Source organism: Sinohyriopsis cumingii, chromosome 3 (genome assembly GCF_028554795.1).
Source record: "Sinohyriopsis cumingii isolate HCF-2022 chromosome 3, ASM2855479v2, whole genome shotgun sequence".
NCBI lineage: Eukaryota > Metazoa > Mollusca > Bivalvia > Unionida > Unionidae > Sinohyriopsis > Sinohyriopsis cumingii.
In genome coordinates this window covers 66,673,332-66,696,396 of record NC_142963.1, presented here as the reverse complement: position 1 = coordinate 66,696,396, position 23,065 = coordinate 66,673,332, and the positions used below count along the sequence as shown (strand labels likewise).

At 37.3% G+C, this 23,065-nt stretch overlaps 1 protein-coding gene across 2 annotated transcripts in view; it reads left to right on the top strand.

The window, feature by feature from the left end:
- The window catches only part of LOC149803015 (protein HID1-like), a 76,940-nt gene that overhangs the window by 20,140 nt on the left and 33,735 nt on the right, over positions 1–23,065 (top strand). For both annotated transcript variants that reach the window (XM_089952570.1, XM_089952569.1), the window contains 10 exons: positions 1,817–1,874; positions 2,823–3,045; positions 4,409–4,465; positions 6,094–6,234; positions 7,101–7,191; positions 8,141–8,292; positions 9,331–9,409; positions 9,830–9,891; positions 19,350–19,452; positions 22,294–22,518. In XM_089952570.1, coding sequence (XP_089808696.1) covers positions 1,817–1,874; positions 2,823–3,045; positions 4,409–4,465; positions 6,094–6,234; positions 7,101–7,191; positions 8,141–8,292; positions 9,331–9,409; positions 9,830–9,891; positions 19,350–19,452; positions 22,294–22,518 — 1,191 coding nt within the window. The remainder of the gene's footprint in view (positions 1–1,816; positions 1,875–2,822; positions 3,046–4,408; positions 4,466–6,093; positions 6,235–7,100; positions 7,192–8,140; positions 8,293–9,330; positions 9,410–9,829; positions 9,892–19,349; positions 19,453–22,293; positions 22,519–23,065) is intronic.

Genomic DNA, 23,065 nt, shown 5'->3' with positions numbered 1-23,065 from the left:
TTAAATCATTTACATTAACAGCTAATATATTTGTAAATTCTGTTAACTTTTAATTGACATTATCAGCATGTCTGTCTCTGCCAACATCACTCCAATGAATAACTGGTATTCTGTGCTAATATGCTCCTCTCCACAGTGTCTGTAATTGATGAAACTCTGTTGTGCTCTTCTCAGCCTCCTCTGGTAGTGAATATCGAAGAGGTCACTGGGCTGTGTTACTACTCACTTGGTAGTTTCAAAGTACCTTACTTATGACATGGTATAAACACTAATTCATGGAAGTAACAATGCTGCTGTAATTAATAATATAAGAAACTTGTAGTTGTAGAAGCTGAAGAAGTAATAAATGTGCAGACCTTTGTTAGTTGTGCTGAAACTAGTTTAATATTAAGAGATGTCATATATGGCAGTATTTGTAAGGTCATTTGGATAGTTCTGAAATTCATTAAAGAACTTTTATATCTCACACTTTTCCAAATATTTTCAGGAATACTGTGATTGCCACCATCCATCTATCAGTCAATCACACTGCCTGCTACAGTTATAGATAGACATTTACAAAATCTAGGGGGGAACCGAGTGGCCAAGTGGTCTTAAGGATCACTGCCATCTCACCTCTGTCTGCATGGGTTCAAGTCTAGGATTCGGCCAATGTGGGTATGTGAGAAAGCTTGCCAGTAGCTTCTTGTGGGTAGGTGGTTCTTCCCGGGGTTTTCCCGGGTTCTTCCTCCACCATTAATACTGGCTGCCATGCATAGACTATTGTCTGCTGAAAAATGGCGTTAAACCCCACAACAACAACAACAAAATCTAGTGCAGTAGTTTCCCAATGATGTAAGGTGGTGTGACACATAGTTTCCAATTTTAACTCAAGACCTCTTTGATATTGTGTCCTAGGGAGGAGTCAGAAGATCAAAATGCAGTTACTGCCACACTGTCTTTGAATTAAATTTTGTGAATGGAATAGACAGTTGAACAGGATTTTTCAGGCATGAATGAATAAGCCACCACTACCACCTAAGCAAGGATTTAGTTGCTGAGTCATTACTTGGAAACTTTCAAATTCAGATCAGAGATTGACATATTTACTGGCCAGGTCTGACTGATGAGCTCACAAATATCAGATGACTGTTTGCAGGCTTGACATGTTGGACACAGTTCATAAGATGCCTATAATTAGGCCATGCATTTGCTTGGTCATTATGTTTTCCCAATTGTTTGAACACTAAGAAGTCACAAAAAATAAAATGAAAGAGGTTTGGTAGCTTGTCTCCTGGACTTATAAAAAATCCTTTGATTGAATAATTGTTCAAGGGTCTGCTTTGTAGACATTACACCAGTCTCTCACATCATGTGTGTTTTAACTATATTGTGTCATAGTATTTAAGCACCTCAGATTTTTAGAGTAAATTATGAGTAGCCTAGGCCCAAATTTAAAACAAATAAAGATACTAGCAACAGCAAGTAACTTTTGTTATCATACTCCAAGGCTTGTTTGGAGACCTGATAAATAAAACTTCATATTTGGACTTTACCAGAAATGCCCATGAGTTAGGTGTTGGAAAATGTCAGACATGATCAAGCAGAATTTCAGAATCTCTGATTCTTCTACTAGAAATGAAAAGACAAAATATAAAGCAAACATTACCCTGAATCCATCAGTACCCGAAGGGAATTTGTGAAAGGGTTAGATTGGGGACTGTGATAAAAACATATAAGCAAACACAACTTTCTATTGAGAGCAACATCAGTATCATAGATATTTTGTGTCCTTTATCGGAATGATTTTTATTGTTGTCATTTACATTTTTTTCAGCTGACGCCCATGCACAACCTAATCAATGGATTCATTTTTTCACATCTACAGAAAACAGGTAAATTACAAAATGGCATTGCACTGGTTTTTTGTGCACTTTTCATAGAAAAAGAAGGGACATTAAATTGTCTTTTTTATCCATCCAGCCTTCAGTCTGCCTGTCTCACTTTAGTTTCTGCAAAGTAACTTGTATATTTATCCCCCCACCAACAAAGTTGGGATGGAATGTTACATTTTAGTGGTTTGTTCATGTGATTGTTTCTTCACATAGTTAATTATGTTTACTTATTTATTTGTTACCCTGAGCAAATTCATATTTCATTACCACATCAATATCTTAGACTCTGTTTCAACTTAGGAAACTTGGTATATGAGTACATATTTTTAAAAATAACTCAACCAAACTCTATCCATGTCATTTTGACTCAGTTTTTGCTGTTATATTTTCAGCTGTTCATTACACCTTCCATATTGAACCTTATTTTACCAACACCTGTAAATATTTTATTTGAATGATAACAAAACTAGGTCACTATCAGTAATGTTGTAGTTTTAAATTTCCATTTGTTTCACCCAAAATATTTTGTACATTATTTCACCAATGCTCATGAAAGTAGTGTGTAATTCCATTTTTTTTAAAAAATAACCATACCAAACTAGGTTGGTGTGGCATGAATTTCACTCTTTACTGACCTTTGAATTTTTAGCAGTTACCCTCAATATCTTGGACTCTATTTTACCTTGATTAATAAAGATTGCTGTGTGGATGCATCTTAACAAGTGCAACTAAGCTGTACAAAAACTGATGACAGATAACGCTTGAACATCTATTAATTTCAGTATGAAACTTGACTAATTATTTCAGGCATATTTTTACTTTTTCACTTCATTTCAAATTATCAATTCTGGCAGTTCAGTTTTCTAATATTTAAAAAAGTTCCCTCCTATTTATAGATAGTTCCTATGAAAAATTATGATGTATTTTTCTGCATTATTGACATTCCAGGCATGCCTTGCCACTGTTTACATCTCTTCTGAACATTGTTTGCGCCTATGACCCCATTGGCTATGGAGTACCATACAACCACCTGATGTTCACAGATTCCAGGGAACCACTTGTCGAAGTAGCACTGCAGGTCCTCTGTGTTACCATGGAGCATGAGACAGCCAATCAAAATGTCTCAGTTGATGGCACCGCAGGTAGCACAGCCATGGATCAACAGGGAGATGTGAGTCAAAATTTATGACCTGATGAAAGGTGTTATCTCAAGTCTACTTCATGTGCCAATTTTTTTTATATACAAAAGTGAGTTGCATGACATAAGGAATACACTGTCACTCTGTAGCAATATATGGCCACCATTACTAAAAACATAAAAATCTGTCCACCATCCTTCAGTAGTTGCTATTTTCACCTTCTAAAAAACTGCTTGATCCCATGCCAAAAATGGCCATCATTGCTAAAAGTCACAGAATGCTTTGACAATTTTACAAAATCCATACAACATAATTTTTTGTACCAAATTTGATACAAAGCCTCCAATCCTAGAGAGCTTTCAGATTTTTTTTTTATAGATACTGCTAATCTGCTATCAGATGTGACCACTATTACGAACAAATAGAAAAACATTTACACAGCTTCTTCTGAAAAACTGCACAGTAGCATTTGACCAAATTGTGTTGTCATAAAGTGTTTTTAAGTTTCTGCAAAAGATGTTGGTCTGCTAACAGATATGGCTGTCATTACTAAAAGGAAAGTACTCTGGTATTAGAGGTTTTGGATTTTTGCAAATGATGAGGATTCATCTTCAGAACTGGCTGCCTTTACTGTTAATAAAAACACTGTTAAATGACAAAATTTGACCAATTTTTAGAGGAAGCATTCTGGCATGAAGTGCTTTAAAATCTTTTACAAATTGCATCATTTTGTCATGAAATATGGCAGCTGTTTAAAATAAAATAGGAAAATAGTTAAAGTTTTCTAAATAAATGTTTATCAGAATCAAAGCACATGAGAGAGAGAGAGTGTGTGTGTGTGTCTTGGCTTGAATGCCTATCAGATTTATACAAATGATTATATTGTGCCATCAGATATGGGTGCCATTACTAAAAGTTCAAAATTATTTAAAATACAAAACTTAATCTAAAAACACTGCTGAACATAATTTCACCAACATTGTCGCAAAATGTATTGGCATGACTTTCAGTATTTGACAAATGATCATGATGTGCAATCATCTATGGATGAAATTTAAAAAAATATAAAAACAGAGAGACCTTGAAACAGTTGTTTTCATAACATATGCAATTAGAGCATCCTTCTAATCAAGATATCTTGGCCAGCTGTCTTGCATTTGGCCATTAGGCATATGTCAGCCATGTGAGAGGTGAGCAGTTTCAGGCTGACATGGACCTCAGTGTGAATAACTGAAGGGTGGTTTTGTCCATATGTGGGTGTCAGCTGGAGAAAGTAGCAAGGATTTCATATGGAAAGTTAAGTGTTGGAGTAAAAAAATGTCAGAATATATGTAATTACAAAATAATTGAGCATTGAACCTTTCTTGTCTAAAATGAAAATCTTTCATTTTGCAGAGTAGTGGCCCAGATAACCTGTTTGTAAATTACCTGTCCCGAATACACAGGGAAGAGGTGAGTTATCTATGGACTCTGTAGTCCAGAAATTGAATACAAGCATGAAATTAACTTCAAAATCAGAAACCAAACCAATTCTTTGAGCACTGATAAAAGTACTCAGAGATGGAGAGAAGACAATATTAGGATTTTCCAAACATTCTCTTAATTCTACCTTTATTATTAGTAATATTATTGATAGATTTTGCTTTAACCTTCAATCTGTATATATCTGCCAGTTGGCTGAGTGTATTATGCTATCTCCCCATTCATCTGACTGTCTGTTAATGTTTTGTTTTTTGCATGACAACTTAAGCTTCACAGCACATGCCTTTGACCAATGTTACAAATAAGTTTTTCTTAGTGAAGGAAAGAATGATAATGATTCTGCAGTCCAAAGGTAATGGCCTTTGTGACAAACATGAAAAATGGTTTCTGCACAATAACCTTTAGTTATACATTTCACACCTGGATCAAACTTTGTAAATGGATTGAACTCAAAGTCATATCATATTGCTGAAAGAAGAAAAAACTGGTTTCTGCAGACAACATTAATTCTACTTCACAGACCTGGTCAAAAGTTTGTGAATGGCTTGCATGTGGGCTATAGAAGAAGTCTATCATTTTGGGGTGAAAAGATCAACATCATGGTTATTTTGACTGAAAGAAGATAAAGTTTTGCACAAAAATGCCATCACTATACACCTTCACTAACATTTGTTGATTTAAATGTTGGGTAAACAAGAAACTTATTGAATTCAGCAGTCAAAAGTCAAGGTCACTGTGACTGAAAGAAGGAAAATGGTTTCTGCATTGTAACTTTAGTTTTAGACCATGTGCCTTGACCAAAATTTGTGGAGGGCTTGCACTTTAGATATTAAAGAGGCATATTGATTTTGTGGTCTAAAGGTCAGGGTCATTGTGGATCAATGAAAACTTGGTTTTGCAAATTAACTTTTGTTCTTGAGTAAGATCCTTGACCAAACTTTGAATGGCTTGCACTTAAGGTAATAAAAAAAACTAGGGATTATAGGGTCAAAAGGTCAGAGGTTAGGGTCATGGTAAATTTGATAAAATAATGGTTTCTTCACTGCAAGTTCAGTTAAGACCACATACATTGACTAAATATTGGAGACTGATAGGTCAGTAATCTCTAGTAAACCATGGCCACTATTAGTACCCTCATAGAGGTCTTTTAAACACAAGTTGGATGTAATAATGTGTTGTTGATGGTACTCTTATTATAATTAGAGTCCATTTTTTCTCATGAATTTGTTTTGTGTCTTCAGGTACAGGTCAAGTGGATAAATGAACATAAAAAAGAACATTAGAACAATCAAAGCCCCCATATATAAGGTTAAAGAAATATATGTGTAGCATCGGATTCAGAATTTCCAGCCAATTAGAATCAGACATGTTTTGCTTTATATGTAATAGTTATTAGTCAAAATGACACCATGGATCCCATACATTTTTTTTACTGCTCAAGTTAACAATAAATTAATCAAACCATGAGCAGTTAAAATATTTACAATTTATTTGCAGTGAGAAAAATTTAAGTTTTTACATTATCCCAGAAGAAAACCCAGAAGGACAGTTGCTCATGTTGTGAAGTTGCTTGCTTAATACTTTTCTCTATATTGCAGGACTTTCATTTCATTCTGAAAGGTATAACACGTTTGCTGAATAATCCTCTAATGCAGACATATTTGCCAGGGTCATGCAAAAGGATCCAGTTTCACCAAGAGCTCCTTGTGCTTTTCTGGAAAATGTGTGACATCAACAAGGTAGGAGAGAGTCTGTAGTAATGATACTGATCAAAATGTAAATGTTTATTGAAACCATTTCTGCGATCAGTTTTGTTGTTCATCTGCAGTATGTGTGAAAGTTTTGCCTTGTTATTGCTACTGACTTATAGTCTTCTTTCAGATGTTCTGCTTGAAACTGAGTATTTCTTGTGGATAAAACTCATGTAAATAGCTAAATTATTTCTGTTATTGTAACATTCTTGTTCACACTAGCAAATGATTTTAAAAATCAGCTAGAAATTTATTTTACAATGTTTTAATCTAGTATTAATGTACATGAAGAATTTCAGAAGTTTTCATGGATCGGTTATAGGTTTATTTGTACCTTGGAATTGTCATTTACATTAGCATTTAGGGGCCCCCAAGTGGCCGAGTGGTCTAAAGCACTTACCATTTCGGATCACTGCCATCTCACCTATGTCTGCGTGCGTTCGAGTCCAAGGCTCGGCTAGCGTGGGTATGTGGGAAAGCCTGCCAGTAGCTTCTCGTGGGTCGGTGGTTCTTCCCTGGGTTTTCCAGGGTTCTTCCTCCACCAGTTATACTGGCCGCCATGTATAGCCTATCTTGTGCTGAAAAATGGCGTTAAAGCCTAGAACAACAACAACAACAACAACTTTAGCATATAAAGAACATTAGCAGATGAAAATTTGATAGAGACTTTGCTATTGTATTAACATTTTCCATATTAGTGATTTAAATTAGAAAGTTTTAAAAAATTCACTTGATTAGTTATATCTTTTATCACTTTAAAGAATTTATTTTAGTATTAACCTGCATTTTTTTTCTTCTTCTTCTCAACATTTTCTTGAGAGAACGTTAATAATAGTTTTTGATCTGATTGGCAGAAATTCATGTTCTATGTGCTGAAGAGCAGTGATGTACTGGACATCTTGGTTCCTATTCTGTATTTTCTGAATGATGCCAGAGCAGACCAGTGTAAGTAAACAAGTATAATGAGCTTCATTAATTCAAGCTAAAAATGTATATGTAGTGTACTTTGACCTTATTTAGCATTATTGTCCCTGTGTCAGCCTTGTAATCATTCTTATGGCCTTGAAAAATAGGGTTATTTGTAATACTTTTTGCAAATGCTACTCTTAGGACATTCAAGGAATTTGATGACATTGGAAAGTTGACAGTATTTCTGCCACTTACTTAGTAAAGAAAGGTAATGATGAATGTGAACAACTTTTGCAGAATGGATGAAAGTATTTTTTTAAAATTATAACATCACCTGATTTGAATCTAAAGGGAAAGTTGCAATGAAACAAAATGCAGTGTTTGCTAAAAACCAAAATTTGTTTCACAAAGAAGATTTTTAATCTTCAGTAAAATCATTAAGATCAGAGATATTATTTGTTTTGTTTGCAAAGCATAAGCATCACATTCTCTTTTGAATATTAGCTTCACTCCCTCTTAAATCCAGCCAAAGAAAAGCAAATGTGCCCTCTTTCATCATCTCTCTACCATGTAGACAAAGGGAAGAAAGTCTTACCAGTTACCTCCCCGTCATTCTGTTTGGTGGCAATAATTTAAGCTTTGACTGTGGAACAAGTAACATTGACCCAGCATTGCCTTGCTGAATCCTTTAAGACGCTTAATGATCTTGAACATCCATCTATAACAGTCATGAAATTGTATGTGTTAAAATGTCCAGGATTGATAATCATTATTGGGATTATGTGTGTATATTTTCACATTTAATGAAGTTGGTGTTTTTCTGACCTGGTACTTGACCTGTTAAGTCACATACAGTAGCATCTTATGTGTGCAAACTGTAATTCAGAATTGCAAACACAGTTGAATTTGATATTTTGTGAAATGGGTGTTGAATTTTATCTTTATATATACTACAACATTGATTCTAACATTCTATAAATTTCAGCACGGGTTGGTCTGATGCACATAGGTGTATTCATCTTGCTACTTCTGAGTGGGGAGAGGAATTTTGGTGTAAGATTGAACAAACCCTACTCTGTCAGAGTTCCCATGGACATTCCTGTATTCACAGGGACACATGCAGACTTTCTTATTATTGTATGTATTTCTTTCTCTTTTCCTTGAAATTATTTTGAATTGTAGCTTTATGCAACATGTGATATACTATAATAGGATATTATAATTGAAGGAGATAAAATATACAAATCCAGTTGATAAAGTCACAGTGAAATCAAAAACTTTTCTTTAGCAATTCATGGGGGAAAAATGTTAATTTCATACTGACCTTGAAACATTTCTGTACTCACAAAATGCATTTGTAATGTATTTCATTTGTACGGATTTTCAATTGAATGCATTTGAATTACATTTCAAATGAATTTCTGTTGCATTTGTGTTTCAGCTAGAATCAAGTCATTATCTTTTATTGTTATCCATGAATGCATTTGGAATTCATTTACAAATTTTTAAAAAATATACTTTGAAAATAACTCAATCTGTGAGAAGCAAAATGTTACATGTGCAGTACTTTAATTCAGTGCATCTTCTGCTCAAACACCAGCATCTTCACATAGGACTATCCATCAGTTTGTGTTTCACTCCTTATCCCATGACCACTCCACACGGTATAAAAGCAACATTTGTCATACTGCCAACAAGCAGGGATCATCTCTTTCCCCATACCAGCTGCATCAGTTATTTCTTTTTTCCTTTTTGTGAATGATTTTACTGATTTGTAGCTGTGTTAATCTCTAGGAATGAAACACTGTAAGAAAATGGTGGGGGGGCATCATCATACGTGGCACATTTATTGTTGTGGATTTAAATTTGTGGTTCAGGGCAACAACGAAAACCACGAAAAGTGATGATACTTCAATATGTGCTTCCCTGCGGTTATGTCCTACTAGGAGAGCATGCATTCTGATGCAGTAGTAACTGAGATATGGCTGAAATTAGGTACCATTCCCTTTGTTAAAAGAGATCACACAATTTGACTGCCGTAGTTAGATGGCATTTAGCTACAGATTTACCTGGGAGGGCTGGATTTGCAAGGCAGTGGTTGTACTCCTGCGATATTATGATAAGGCGTTACTTTGGTTTTATGAAATGAGCTGTATGTAGTTTTTGTTGTTGTAGGTGTTCCACAAGATCATTACCACTGGTCATCAGAGGTTACAGCCACTGTTTGATTGCTTGTTAACTATTATCGTTAATGGTAAGGTTGAGAATTTGCTTGAATAAACTTTTAGAACTTAAATATTATTGATAGTTTTTTGTACATAGTTGCTCATTAAGAATATTGTCATTTAATACTCTGTAATCCCAAATGTTTGAAACTGATGGACATGTGGCATTCTGAAATAGAAATAATTTACATGTACTCAGATTTACCATACAGTTTTTATTGCAGTTAAATGTATGTATGTTTTTTATTACTGATAAAATTCATCTTATTCTTGCACTTGTTGGAAATGTTCATTTTTGGTCTGATAAAGAGAATTCATATTCTTTCTTCTAAACAGTCAAGTATATTTTATTAAAAAATATATCATTTTCAATTACAAAATATTTTTGTCATGTCATAATCAGTGATCGACAATCTATTTCAGTAAATATATTTATTTTGTGTTGTCAGTTTCTCCTTACCTGAAGACATTATCCATGGTTGCAAGTACTAAGTTGCTACATCTTCTAGAGGTAAGTGGGAGCAACAATATGTCAAATAATTGGAATTTATACAATTAACATGATTGTTTATTTTAAAGTGCATATATTTAGAAGTTTTTCATCAGTTAAAAAAGTGGGGAAACAAATTTTCTTTGAATAAAGCTGTGATATTTGTTACTGGTAGTATCTAAATTAGAAAACTTACAATTTGGAAAGAACTGAAACAAGTGAAGATGTTAGATATACCATCCAATGGGTATTTGTATATGCACAGCTGATTTGATTAATTTTTATACATGTAGGTAATCATCTCTAATCCGGTTTTTAAAAAACAGTCTGTCCAGTCTCATTCCGCAACGACCCGTGCAAATTATTCATTCCATATATTAGTTAGCACATGACTCTTGTAAAGAGTATTCTGATTGATCAAAGGTTTAAATTTATCCACTGAATCTTCATGTAATGGAAACATGCATGCAAAACATGGCATCCCAAGTTGTTGAGAGAGTCCATGGCACAAAAAGTTTAGATAAAAGTTTACAAAATGTATGGAAATTTGAATGGTTGGAGCAAAATGTTGATGGCAGTTTAGTTTTTCAGTTTATAAGAAAACAGAACACTAGAGGACTGGCATTTTGTGACCTCTGTAAGAAAGATCTGAATTACGGTAATTGCATTTGGAAAAGTTTGGAACAGCACCTACAAAAGAAGCTGAATACGGAAAAATTGAAGCTCAGAAGGCATCTGGAAAAGTGCAGTTAATTACTATAAGAAGAAAGATTTCTCCTTCAAATACGTTCCCCGATCACATTAACGTTAGGATATAAGCCTGCTACCTCTCGAATCCAGCCCTACTAAAAGACGAAAATTCGTCTTTTCTGTCTATCTCACATAGACCAAAGGGCAATAACTCTTGCCCCTTACCTCCCCTTGCCACCGCCAGGTGTCACTAGTTTTAAAGCTTCGCTTGTACTGATAACACGTACATTATACCTTCAAACAATCCAAGCCATCTTAGCGTTAAATTGGACCATCCCAAGTTAAATTTGGATTTATTGCATTGGACACTCATTCTTCTACAGGTTGTATACATTATTTTAACAATTTTTTCAAAATTGAGTGACTTTGTCACCCTTACGGATTTCATTTACTGAAGACCATGTTACACATGCTATCGCTGAACTCGTGTTGTCAATTAAGATAACGCGACACTGACTAATTTCGCTTACTCCGTTAGTAACGGTTGTGGTATTAGCGAATTAATAACATGCTGAGTTGCTAATTTGTGCTTTGTTTTCTTTTCTTGTGTCGTTTCAGTTGAAATGTCAACCAAATGCATGAAATGCAAAAAGTTCAAAACAAAAGAAGACAACCATGACTCTTGTATTGTATGTACCAAGTGTACATCATCTATACCATGCAGCGTGTTTAATACTTGGACAGAGCAAATGTGGGCTGATGTAGTCCAGAAGGCAGAAAAAGGGAGTGGGGGACGTTGGGGTCCCCCCTCCACCTAAAGTTTGTTGTTTGCAACCGTCAGCCACAGTAACATCAGCGGCAATGGAGGAAAATAATGTTGACAGGGTATAATAGTCCACCTTTGAACAGATGCGTCGTTTGGTCCAGGAAACGACGACGCAGCTATTGACATCAGGCCAGATATTACCCTTGTTTCCCTCGCTCGCTAACACAGCTTTCTCTGACTCTTTGGGGGAATGTTCCCCCAATTTTAGGCTGCCCAGTGGGCGTAAGTCCCCCTGCATGTCCGAGCATGGTCTTCGGGCCTGTAAGTCAGGACGCATGGGTTTTTTACTGGATCCATCGGATCCATTTCATTATAAAACTTCTATGTCACTGGGCGTCCAGCTGTCCCAGCATGGGGACCCTATTGCTAAAACGGTCTGACCAAATATGATTTACGGGGATCTTAGTGATAAATCCGTCCATCAAGCTGTACCGCCAGTGACATACCAATACTATGGCGGAGATTTTAGTGAGAAATCTGCCCATCCAGCCAGGCCATTGGAGCAGCCGGTACTGGTGATAGCAGGACCATCGCCAACATTCAGGCCAACCACAAGCCAGGCAAACCAGCCGGCCATATGTTCACGGCTTATCCACAAGGGAAAGTTAGTGACAGTGTCAAGGATGACGGAATCATGTCATCTATGGCACCTGGTATGCTCTATCCAGAGATGCAAGCTATTCCAGAACATGACTCGGCACACAGTGAGGGTGACGAAACTCCTGCAAATCAGCCGTACACAGATCCAACCATGGAATGGACTGAGTTTGGCTTCAAGGCGGCATTGGAAGAAATGTATAGGGTGTTGGCAACTTCAGAATGCCCTCCACCTCCTACCACCACTCAAGACTACAAAGTTAAGGCGTCTGTAGATCTTGATGGGGAGGAAGAGATGCCGTCCTTCTGGCTCCTTCCCCAGTCGGCAAAAAATTAAGGAGATCAGTGATCGTCTATCAGGATGAATAGGTGATCCGGGGAATGCTAAGGCGTTCTTTTCAGAAAGCCAAGTACCAGTGACGTTCTCGTGTCGCTGGTACAAAACTCATTCAGACGCCTTCAGTACGGATCTTCTGGACAAAAATATGGCAGCAGTTCACATGTCCACTCCATGGTTTTACAAAGTGGGCAAAAATGTGTTCCATGCCACGTCAAAGCTAGTCCGGAACGTAGTCACTATGTCTTCAAAGTTAGACTTTGCTTCATTAGCCATTTTCCAATTTGCAGAAAAATTTGACAGTGACCACGCTTCGGAAGCGATGGCTCGGATTGCTAGAGTTATTAACAGGGCAGCTCACCATTCCATGGCTAATGCGTTGACTGCTTCTGCCAACTTAGACCTGATATGACGTGACGCATATCTCGGTCCACGTCGCTCAAGCCCCATCATACTCTGGCTTTACGGATGACTCCGTTTGGGTCGCCTTTACTCTTTGGAGGAAAAAAAAAATTGAAGTTCTGAAGCAGGCAGCTCAGGAACTGCCCCTCCAACTCACCACCCAACCCTCGCAGGCATTTAGAAAAAATCAGCCCCTGCCACAGCGGAGGGATGATTGGCGGACCAGGGACAAGGGGTCCTTACAATCAAATGTGCAGTATAGATCCCAACCCAATGCCAGGAGACGACAGTCTAATCAAGCTAGGAGGCAACCATACAGAGGTGGTAAGAAACAAAGTTTCTCCGTCTTCAAGCCTCCTAACTCTAAAAGTTGACATACCCTCCCCACCACCTGCGGACAGCCTACCTGTGGGTGGCTGCCTCCTGCAATTTCAGGACCACTGGACCAACTTTTTTCCTCAGAACGATTGGGTGATCCAGGTCATTTCGGAGGGGCTTCAGATTTCATTTATTTAACCCCCTCCCCTGTTCTCCTCTCCCCTCTTCACGGACGTACCATCCGATCTGGAGAAGGATACCTTTCTACAACAGGAGATATGGTCGCTCATAGAAAAACAGGCGGTGGAGATTGTGAAAAAACCGCAATCACCAGGGTTTTATTCCAGGATGTTTCTTATCCAGAAGGCAAACGGCAAGTTGAGGCCGATCATCGACCTGAGTCGCTTCAACCAATACATTTTACCACTGAAATTCAAGATGGAAATGGCGAGATCAATACGTCTTTCCATTCGGTGGGACGAGTATGCCGTCAGTTTAGATATGACTGACGCATATTTTCATGTCCCTATCCACCCTACCGCTCCGGTGGCCTAGTGGTTAGAGCATCCGCCTCGGATGCGGGAGGTCGTGGGTTCAATCCCCAGCCGAGTCATACCAAAGACTTACAAAAATGGTACTAACAGCTCCCTCCCTTGGCGCTCAGCATTAAGATGTTAGTGTTAGGACTGGTCGGCCCGGTGTCAGGATAATGTGACTGGGTGAGACATCATGCTACATGTCTGTGGCATGATGCCCCAGTGCTAGACATCACTATAAACTGCCACATTGCAGACATCGTAGCGATATGACTGAAAAATTGTTAAAGCTATGTTAAAAATCCAAATCACAACAACAACCCTATCCGCCCCGCGTCAGGGAAATTTCTCTGATTCGCTTACCGCGATGCGGTTTATCAGTTCCAGGTCCTACCCTTTGGCCTCAACATCAGCCCTTGGGCTTTTACCAAGGTTATGGATTGCATTGTCACCCTGTTCTGCTCGACTTCATCTACAGGGACGGCAGTGTACTTGGACGACATCCTCCAGACACATATGGTAAGTTCTATTCTGCTCAAAGGCAGAAACGATCTTTTAGCACTTTTAGATCATCTAGGCTTTCTCATGAACTGGAAAAAGTCTGATCTCCATCCATCCCACTGTTTTGTCCATCTGGGTATGGAGTTTCTCACCGATCTGAATCTGATATGGCTTCCTCGCGCTCGCGTAATCCGGATCGTCGAACTCGTCGAGTCCGTTTTCAACAGGACGTGGATTTCAGCGAGAGAATTCTTGCAACTCCTCGGATTATTCAATGCCGCGGCGGACTTGATCCTGCTTGGTCGTCTTTTTATGCGTCCCTTACAAATGACATTACTGGGACAATGGTGCCCCTTTTCAAGTCCCTTCAATCAAACAATAATGATCACTCCCAAGATACGATCATTCCTGCATCAGTGGCACAATCCCAGTTGGCTGTCCAAGGGGATTCCTCTGGAGATGCCCTAAGCGGAGATAACGGTATATACCGACGCCAGTACCTACGGTTGGGGTGCCCACCTGTTGCCGGACTTCGCTGCAGTCAGCGGCACGTGGGAGCCAGGGGAGAGGCCTCTCCACATCAACATTTTAGAAATGAGGGCTGTCATCAATGCCTTTCATTTCTGGAAGGATCAGCTCTCAGGAAAAACTGTCCTCATTATGTCAGACAACTCTGGTGGTGACTTACCTCTTCAAACAAGGGGGCACCAAATCACCAGACCTGGGCATTCTGATCTGGCAGTTTCTACATTGGTGCAACAACCTCCACATCAACGTACAAATCAGACACATTCCCGGCAGACTCAATGTCTTGGCCGACACTCTATCCAGAAAAGGTCAAGTCATTCACACGGAATGGTCACTCCATCAATCAGTCTTTCTTCGGATTTGCACACTTTGGGGGTGTCCGATGATCGATCATTTTGCGACAAGGTGGAATCGCAAGTTGCCCACCTTCGTCTCTCCGGTTCCAGACCCAGAGGCTTGGGCCGTGGATGCTTTGTCAATCAGCTGGGAGGGGTTGTGGGCATTTGCCTACCCTCCCACGATTTTGGTACCGAAAATAATCCAGAGGTTAAGGGGTCAGAACTGTCGGATGATTCTGATTGCCACTCTCAGATGGACCAAGTCCTGGGCCACCGAGCTACTCGATCTAGCGATAGATCTACCCAGGAAGATTCCAACCAGCCCAAATCTTCTCAAACAACCGCGGTCACGGGTGTTCCACCCCTGCCCGGACCGTCTTCTTCTTCACGCTTGGCTCTTGTCCAGACAGCCTTGCGAGACAGACAATTTAAACCTTCGACTGTGGAGAGAATCTCAAGAGCAAGAAGGCCCTCCACTCTGAAGGCTTATGAGGGAAAGTGGCGTGTTTTCAGGGACTGGTGCCATATCAATAACATCGTCCCTTTGAGTGTCTCAATCCCTCAACTGGCCGACTTTTTTCTCTGGCTTTTCCAGGAGAAACAGTTGGCCCCAATTACTATCATAGGCTACCGCTCCATGATATCAGACACATTCCGCCATCATGGTAGATGTGATATTGGGCATAACAAAGATCTATCAGATCTTTTAGCCAATTTTGATTTCAATCGACCAAAATCCCTCACCCTGTTTCCAAAATGGAATCTGTCCTGGGTTTTAACATGGCTCAATTCAGACAAATTTGAACCTTTAGCCCACACTTCATTAAAGCTACTATCATACAAAACATGTTTCTTGATAGCCTTAGCTTCAGTATGCAGGGTGAGCGAGTTACATGCCCTTTCCAGTGACCCGAACTTTCTTCAGTTCAGATCAGATGGTTCGGTGGTCCTCCTGACGCAACCAGGCTTTGTAGCCAAAAAATAGGTTACCATCCATTGGCAATCAAAGAATCGTCATTTGCTCGCTCTCTTCCATAGATAAGTCAAGAGCAACAGCCATGCAAGATCCTGTTCGTGCACTCAAGCACTATTTAAAATGCGCAGAGGCATGTCAGGACACACGTAAGCGCCTCTTTCTTCTGGTCAAAGCTGGTAAAAGGGATATCACCCCTCAAGCCCTTGCTTCATGGCTCAAGTGGGTTATATGCTCATCGTACTCTGTGGTCTCACAAGATCATAGTCGCCTCATGAAGATTACAGCTCATGAGATTAGAGCAATCTCAGCGAGCCTTGCATTCGAACGCAATGTTTCGATCCGAGATATAATAGAAGCTGTTGGCTGGCATGCAGAGTCAACCTTCTCCAGTTTTTATCTCAGAGATTTGGCTTCACAGAGGCAAACCTTGAATCTGGTAGGTCTGGTGTTGGCAGCCCAGATGACCCCAAACCCATTTAAAACAATCAGCTCAGCCTATCAGCTTCGCTGGATTCGCCAGTGAAATTTTGTAGGTAAGAAGATTTCAATAACTATCTTCTTAACCATATATAGGGGTCACATATCACGGGACCTTAGGCTGTGTTGCTGATGAAATTAGGAGAACGGGTTATCGTTCAAATGGGGAATCCAGCCATCATTCCCTAGAAGGTACCTGGGGTGGGGGTAGGATGCTCATCATTCCCTCCTTCTATTACCTATTCTCCTAACGTTAATGTGATCAGGGAACGTATTTGAAGGAGAAAGCAAATTTTTAGTAAATTATGTTTCTCCATGAATACTTACCCGATCACATTACTTAAAAACCCTCTCAACCATCCCACTATGTGAGCATCCTCGTATAATATATATCGCTCAGCTTAAAAAACTAGTGACACCTGGCGGTGGCAAGGGGAGGTAAGGGGCAAGAGTTATTGCCCTTTGGTCTATATGAGATAGACAGAAAAGACGAATTTTTGTCTTTTGGTAGGGCTGGATTCGAGGGGTAGCAGGCTTATATCCTAACGTTAATGTGATCGGGTAAGTATTCTCGGAGAAACATAATTTACTAAAAATTTGCTTTCATGCATAATTAAACAGATGTAGCCCTCTGTCAGAATATGCATACTGCATGTTGCCAATACAAGCACCAGCTAGAAAGGAAAAAGACTCTCATTGAGAAGGAAATGAAATGATTGCACATTGAGCCAAAAAGGTCAGTGGTGACAAAAAGGAATGCTAAAGAAATCTTTGCCAAAGCCGCAAAAAGAGATCGACTGGTGTATCAATAGGTTGTGCCCATTGGAGAAAAAGACAAGTGAATGTATGGGATTATTTGTATATAGTTGATGTACTTGGGTGTCTATTTTACAGATTTATTATGAAAAGACAGATTTATTATGAAAAGAGAGAAGTATAATATATTTGCTGCAAAAATTGAGAACTTATTGTGACTTAATTATGATGTGAACACTAATGTGCACATGAAATAACTTCAGCATCAATAGTATTGGAGAATAAATTCATGTGACAATAAATATTGTGAAATTATTGAAGTAAAGTTGAAAATTTTTGGTAAGTTTATTTGTTTTTCAATGACTATTTTGGTTTATTTTATGATCATAAGTTTCACCAGGAACAGTTTTTTATGAGTGTATAATGCGTTGTTAGCATGTGGCGCTCCCCCCAAACCCCCCTTAAAAAATTCAGCTTTTTTTTATGGAAGACCAGAATCATGTCTGTAACATATAAATAAAAACTCCATAATTTTACATTCTTGCCAGCAATATAAACATGTTAACAAAATTAAATGGACAACTCTTACATCTTTCCAGAAACAAATTACAACAATAAGACAGATCACATGATATAGTATAATCAGATACAACCTTGTTGTATAATCAAGTCCATTCAAGGTGTGGAGCATCAGTACTCAGCATTTAATGCATTGGAAGGTTATAGGTTTATTTCTCACCATCATATTAACCTTGATCTGTTACAATGGTGACTCTTTGGGTAAGGCATTTAACTCTACTTGCCTCAATACATAAATTGCAATGGCTCTGTGGTTAAGGCATATGACTCAGGACCAGAAAGGTGCAGGTTTGATTCCAACCATCATTTAAGTTCAGATCTGCAACCATAGCATGTTCTTGGACAAGGCACTATATGCTAGTTTTGGTTAATTATGACCTTCATTTATTTGCAGTGCCATGAGTCTCAATTGCTCAGTGGCAGAGTCATTTATCTCATGACTAGAGAGTGCAGGTTCAATTCCCATCATTTCAGACTATACATGCTACCATGGTGTGTCCTTAGGCAAGGCACTTTGCTCTGTTTGCCTTCATACATTACAATCTTCATGCATTATAAAAAACCAAATTAATCCATTCAGGGTAATAGCTGGCATGAAAATAGTGTAGAAAACTTTAATATGTATCTCTTGTCATTATAGTGTTGATATTCAAAATTTTGAAGTTACAATGTACGCACAATATATACATGTATATTTTTCATAAAATGATGGACTATAAAAAGAGCTTTATTGTTAAGACAAAGGTTCACAAATACAAGTACAATTTCTTGCTACATTTCTCCCCAATTATAATGTGCCTTGTTATACAACATGGTTCTGGATATAACATGGTCCTATTTTAGACCCATTGACCAAATAGCAACATATATTGAAAGAAAACAATTTGAAACTTTTATGTTCATTTCCTTTCAAAAAAACATTATTTAAAATAAATTTGACAGTGTTGGGTATACCACAATTAAACAAGTGCTATTAACAATATATCATGCTTCGATAATATCACAATTCTCAGTATAACTGCAGTTCAGTACTTAGCTTAGTCAGCAGTTACGGACTCCTGACTACAGTGTTAGGATAGCTGTATTACTCTTTTAGTTCAAGATTTAAGGTGTGTAAAACAAAGGTTTTTGTTTTTTAAACAGAAGGTTTGTTGACAGCGTGATGAGAAAAAAAGAAATTTTAATATATGTCTTGTTTACCATATCTTTACCGTACTCTCAGTTATAATAATTATTTATTCAAATATTCTGCTACATGGTTCAAATTTATTTCTTCTATTATCACAATGCATGTTAAGCAATAATGTTATTAACCCTCAAGTCTTGTATTGTTTTTCCTTATGGTTTTTCAAAATACTTTTGATACAGAATGAAAGTAAGGATGTTCTTAAAACAATTGAATTTGTAAACGGTTCACATAGCAAAAGATACTACTGCAAACAACATGGGCCATAATTTACTAGTCTGTAATGGGGTCTGTGTTGTTTATTTTACTGATTAGTCCTATAAAACTGCACAGATCTGCTAGCCCATTACGTGAAGGCAGGTCAGGGTCTGTGCTCTTTGCAGTTGGATTTGACTTAATTGCAAGTATATATTGTTCTCTTTTTTTTACCAGGCATTTAGTACATCATGGTTCCTATATGCTAGTCCCACAAATCACCATCTGGTGTTCTTCTTACTGGAAGTCTTCAACAATATTATACAGTACCAGTTTGATGGTAATTTACAAAATACCTTATATCATTATACATTTTGTATGGAGGTCAGGAAAATAAGTTCTGAAGTATTTTGGTATAGCAGGACATGGTTAGCAATGAAGAATCCCTCACATCATATGAAAGGAAGGGGGAATTTTTTTAATATAGGACAGATTAAATGAATGAAGTAAATTGGTAGAGCTTGTGCATATGATGCATGATTGTTTTCACATTCAGTTGAGTTTGAGCATGATTTGTGAGAAATTAGTATGAATTCTAATATTAATCATCCTAGAATAGACAAGAATAATTGAATATTTTTAAGTTCTTATGAAATTAGCATGAATAGAAGCTTCAGTGAAGTGTGTGACAATATGAAGATGATTTCTATGGTACCTTGCAGACTAATGAAATGTAATGGCATTTAGACATTGTAATAATACCTTCTTTGATATATATATATATATATATATATATATATATATATATATATATATATATATATATATATATATATATAATCCCTGCAAGTTTTGTATTCAAACAGGTATTCTTGAAATATTCTGTTACGTACTATATGTTCATATGGGACATGCCATAGTTTGACATGTAGGAATTTCTGATCTATCTCTTTTGTGTTCCATAAGAGCACAATGTATAGCCTACAGTGTAAATAATTATATTATCAATATTGTCTTCATTTAACGAGGAGGACAAATATGTGTTTTGCTAAATTTTAAATTACGACAAGGTGTTGTAGGCCACACTGACCAGTTTCAGCTCACCTGACCTTTAGCCCAAGGGAGCTTATGGTATAGCTCTGTCTGTTCTGTCTCACTGGCTGTCTGGTGCTTTTACTTCCATTAAAATTGCTTGTTACCTCTCTGATTTCTGTTTTCATCAAAACTGGGAAAGTGCATTTATATTACCAATATCATGGACAATTTCAGTCTTGAAAAAGAAGCATTCATATTATTTAGGTGATTGTGCATTTAACTAACTTTGTTATCACTCTGGAGGCAGTTTTTCTGATCCAGTTTTGAAATTCAAGCTTATTAATATCCTGGAGGAGTTCAGTAATGAATGAAATCAGTGCATATTAATCATGTGATATTGCATCTGACTGAGTTTGTTAACACTCTGGAAGTTGTATTTCTGATTTAGATTTGATCAGACTTATATTATATGCTTATATCATGCTTTTGGACATGATGATAATGATCCATATATACAAATGTGCATCTGCTTGATAGAGCTTGTTACTCTCTGTATAAGTCATGTTTCTGATATCATTTTGATAAAACTTGAAATGTGGGTTATATCATAAAGATATTACATGCTCATATTAATGAGATAATCTTGCATCTGATTACTGAAAGTTGTTACCCCTTTGGAGCTCTGATTTCTTATCTTGCTTTGCTCAAGTTTGGGATATCTGCTTTTATCATTGTGATCTTGAATGGGTTTTATAATGAGTGAAATACATATATATATTTGTAAGGTGATCTTGTATTTGATTGGCTTTGTTTGTTACCACCCTAGAGGTCATACTTCTGATCTGATTTTGATCAAAATTTGAATATAAGATTATATCATCAGGATATTATACAAGTGTGATAACAAGTCAGATGCATGAATATTAATGAGTTAGTCTCACATCAAATTGGTTGAATTTGTTACCATTCTGGAAGCCATATATATGAACCGATTTTTATCTGACTTAAAATGTTGGCTCATGATCAAGATCTAGGATGAGTTGATGAGTAAGGTCAACACTTTTTATGATGTAATCTTGCATCTGATTGGCTGAGCTTGTTACCAACCAGGAAGCCATATTTGTGATCTGATTTAGATCAAACATAACGTATATATGTCTAGCATCAGGATCTTGGAGTGTTTCAGTAATGTGTGAGATTGATGCATATTAATGACATGAGCTTGCATCAAACTGCCTGAGTTTATTGCCACTCTTGAAGCCATATTTTTGATCTTTTTGGTTTATTATTAACAACATCTTGATTATGAGCAAGAAACTGTGCATATTAATTTTGCTTTCATTTTTTGAAAGTTTTTGCTATCAGATATAGTAAAATAGGTAAAATCAACATAATATAAAGCTTGAAAGAAAGTTTATATAGTATATGTTCTTATACTACTACTTAAGCCTGATTTGTTAAGTGGTCAGCTATTTTTTTTTTAATGCAGGTAAACTATCAGCCCTGCTTGGACCTGTTGTTTCAAAAAAATATTTATTGGCAAAAGTTTTCACTTGCTTGCATTGTGTTTTTTTTGCTTTATCTGTATGTATTTGCAATTATATTTAGTTGCAAGTAAATCATAGTAAACTGTAATTACTAAAGTGATTTTTTTGGGTGGCAAATACCATTGCAAATGACCTGGGTATACTGTACCTTAGTTAACAGAGATTATGGTACCATAATTCATATTTCAAAAAAGGCAGATTTATTAAGTTTGTTAAGTGTTTGTCAATCAGCACTGAATATTTTTTATTTTAGTTATGTATCTACTTTTATACACAGTCTAAAAAAAAGTTTGTTATGAGGGCTAAGTGTAATTGTATAGATTTTACATTGTATTGACAGAATTTTATGGCTGTTGCTGTCATAGGGAATTACTAACTAATGTCTGTATGTGTGCTATTTATTAATACTTTTATCCAAGATCTTGTAAATCTGAAGAAAAATACAAGATTACCATAAACTTTTTGACCATTTATAATGACAGCAAACCATAATAAATATCTATCTGTTATGAAATGACTAAAATACTAAAATAAATGTTATGGGTAATTAGTATACATTGACAGATATCTCCACATTTTCAAATATTTTCTACCATCAGGAAACTCCAACTTGGTGTACACCATCATCAGGAAGAGAAATGTCTTCCATCAGCTGGCCAATCTTCCAACTGATCACTCCTCCATTGCCAAGGCACTGACAAAGCGAAGCAAGAAACTGACCCAGCCATCCCCAGATCACAAGGAACCAGAGACCATGGAAGGAGCCATTCCTGCAGCAGAGGCAGAACCTGGTACCCTCAAGGCATCCCTAGCAGCCACACCACGTAAGCTACACATAATGTACTAATTGACTTTGGTCAATTTGTTGTGCTTCATGTGGCCAACATTTCTTTACATATTACTCTCTTGCAAAATAACTGGACACTGTCGTAAGTCTCAAAGGGTCTAGAAGACAAATGTGCATAATGCATCATTTGTGTTGCACATTTAGTATCCATTTGCTCAAAAACTTAGAATCAAGACAGTAATGACTGATTGCTGAGAGAGAGAGGGATAGAAAGAGAGAAAGAGGGGAAGAGTGATGGCGGGAGAGAAAGAACCTGCTCTTCAGAATTACTCATTTTAAAATGAGACATTCTTGATTTAGCATTCTTGAATGTATGCCCATAACAGATTAGGTCAGATCATAATCACCATAGTAAATCAGGTGCTTTAAATGTGAGTCACTAGTATTATTTATTTGGTATAAATTTGTTTCATAGGAATTTTATCATATTTTTGGCAGGTTTAAAATCTAAAAAAGTCTATCAAGCAGTATCAGGAAATGAAAGAGAAAAGTCAGGTAACCTACAGTAATAATGGGTGCACTCT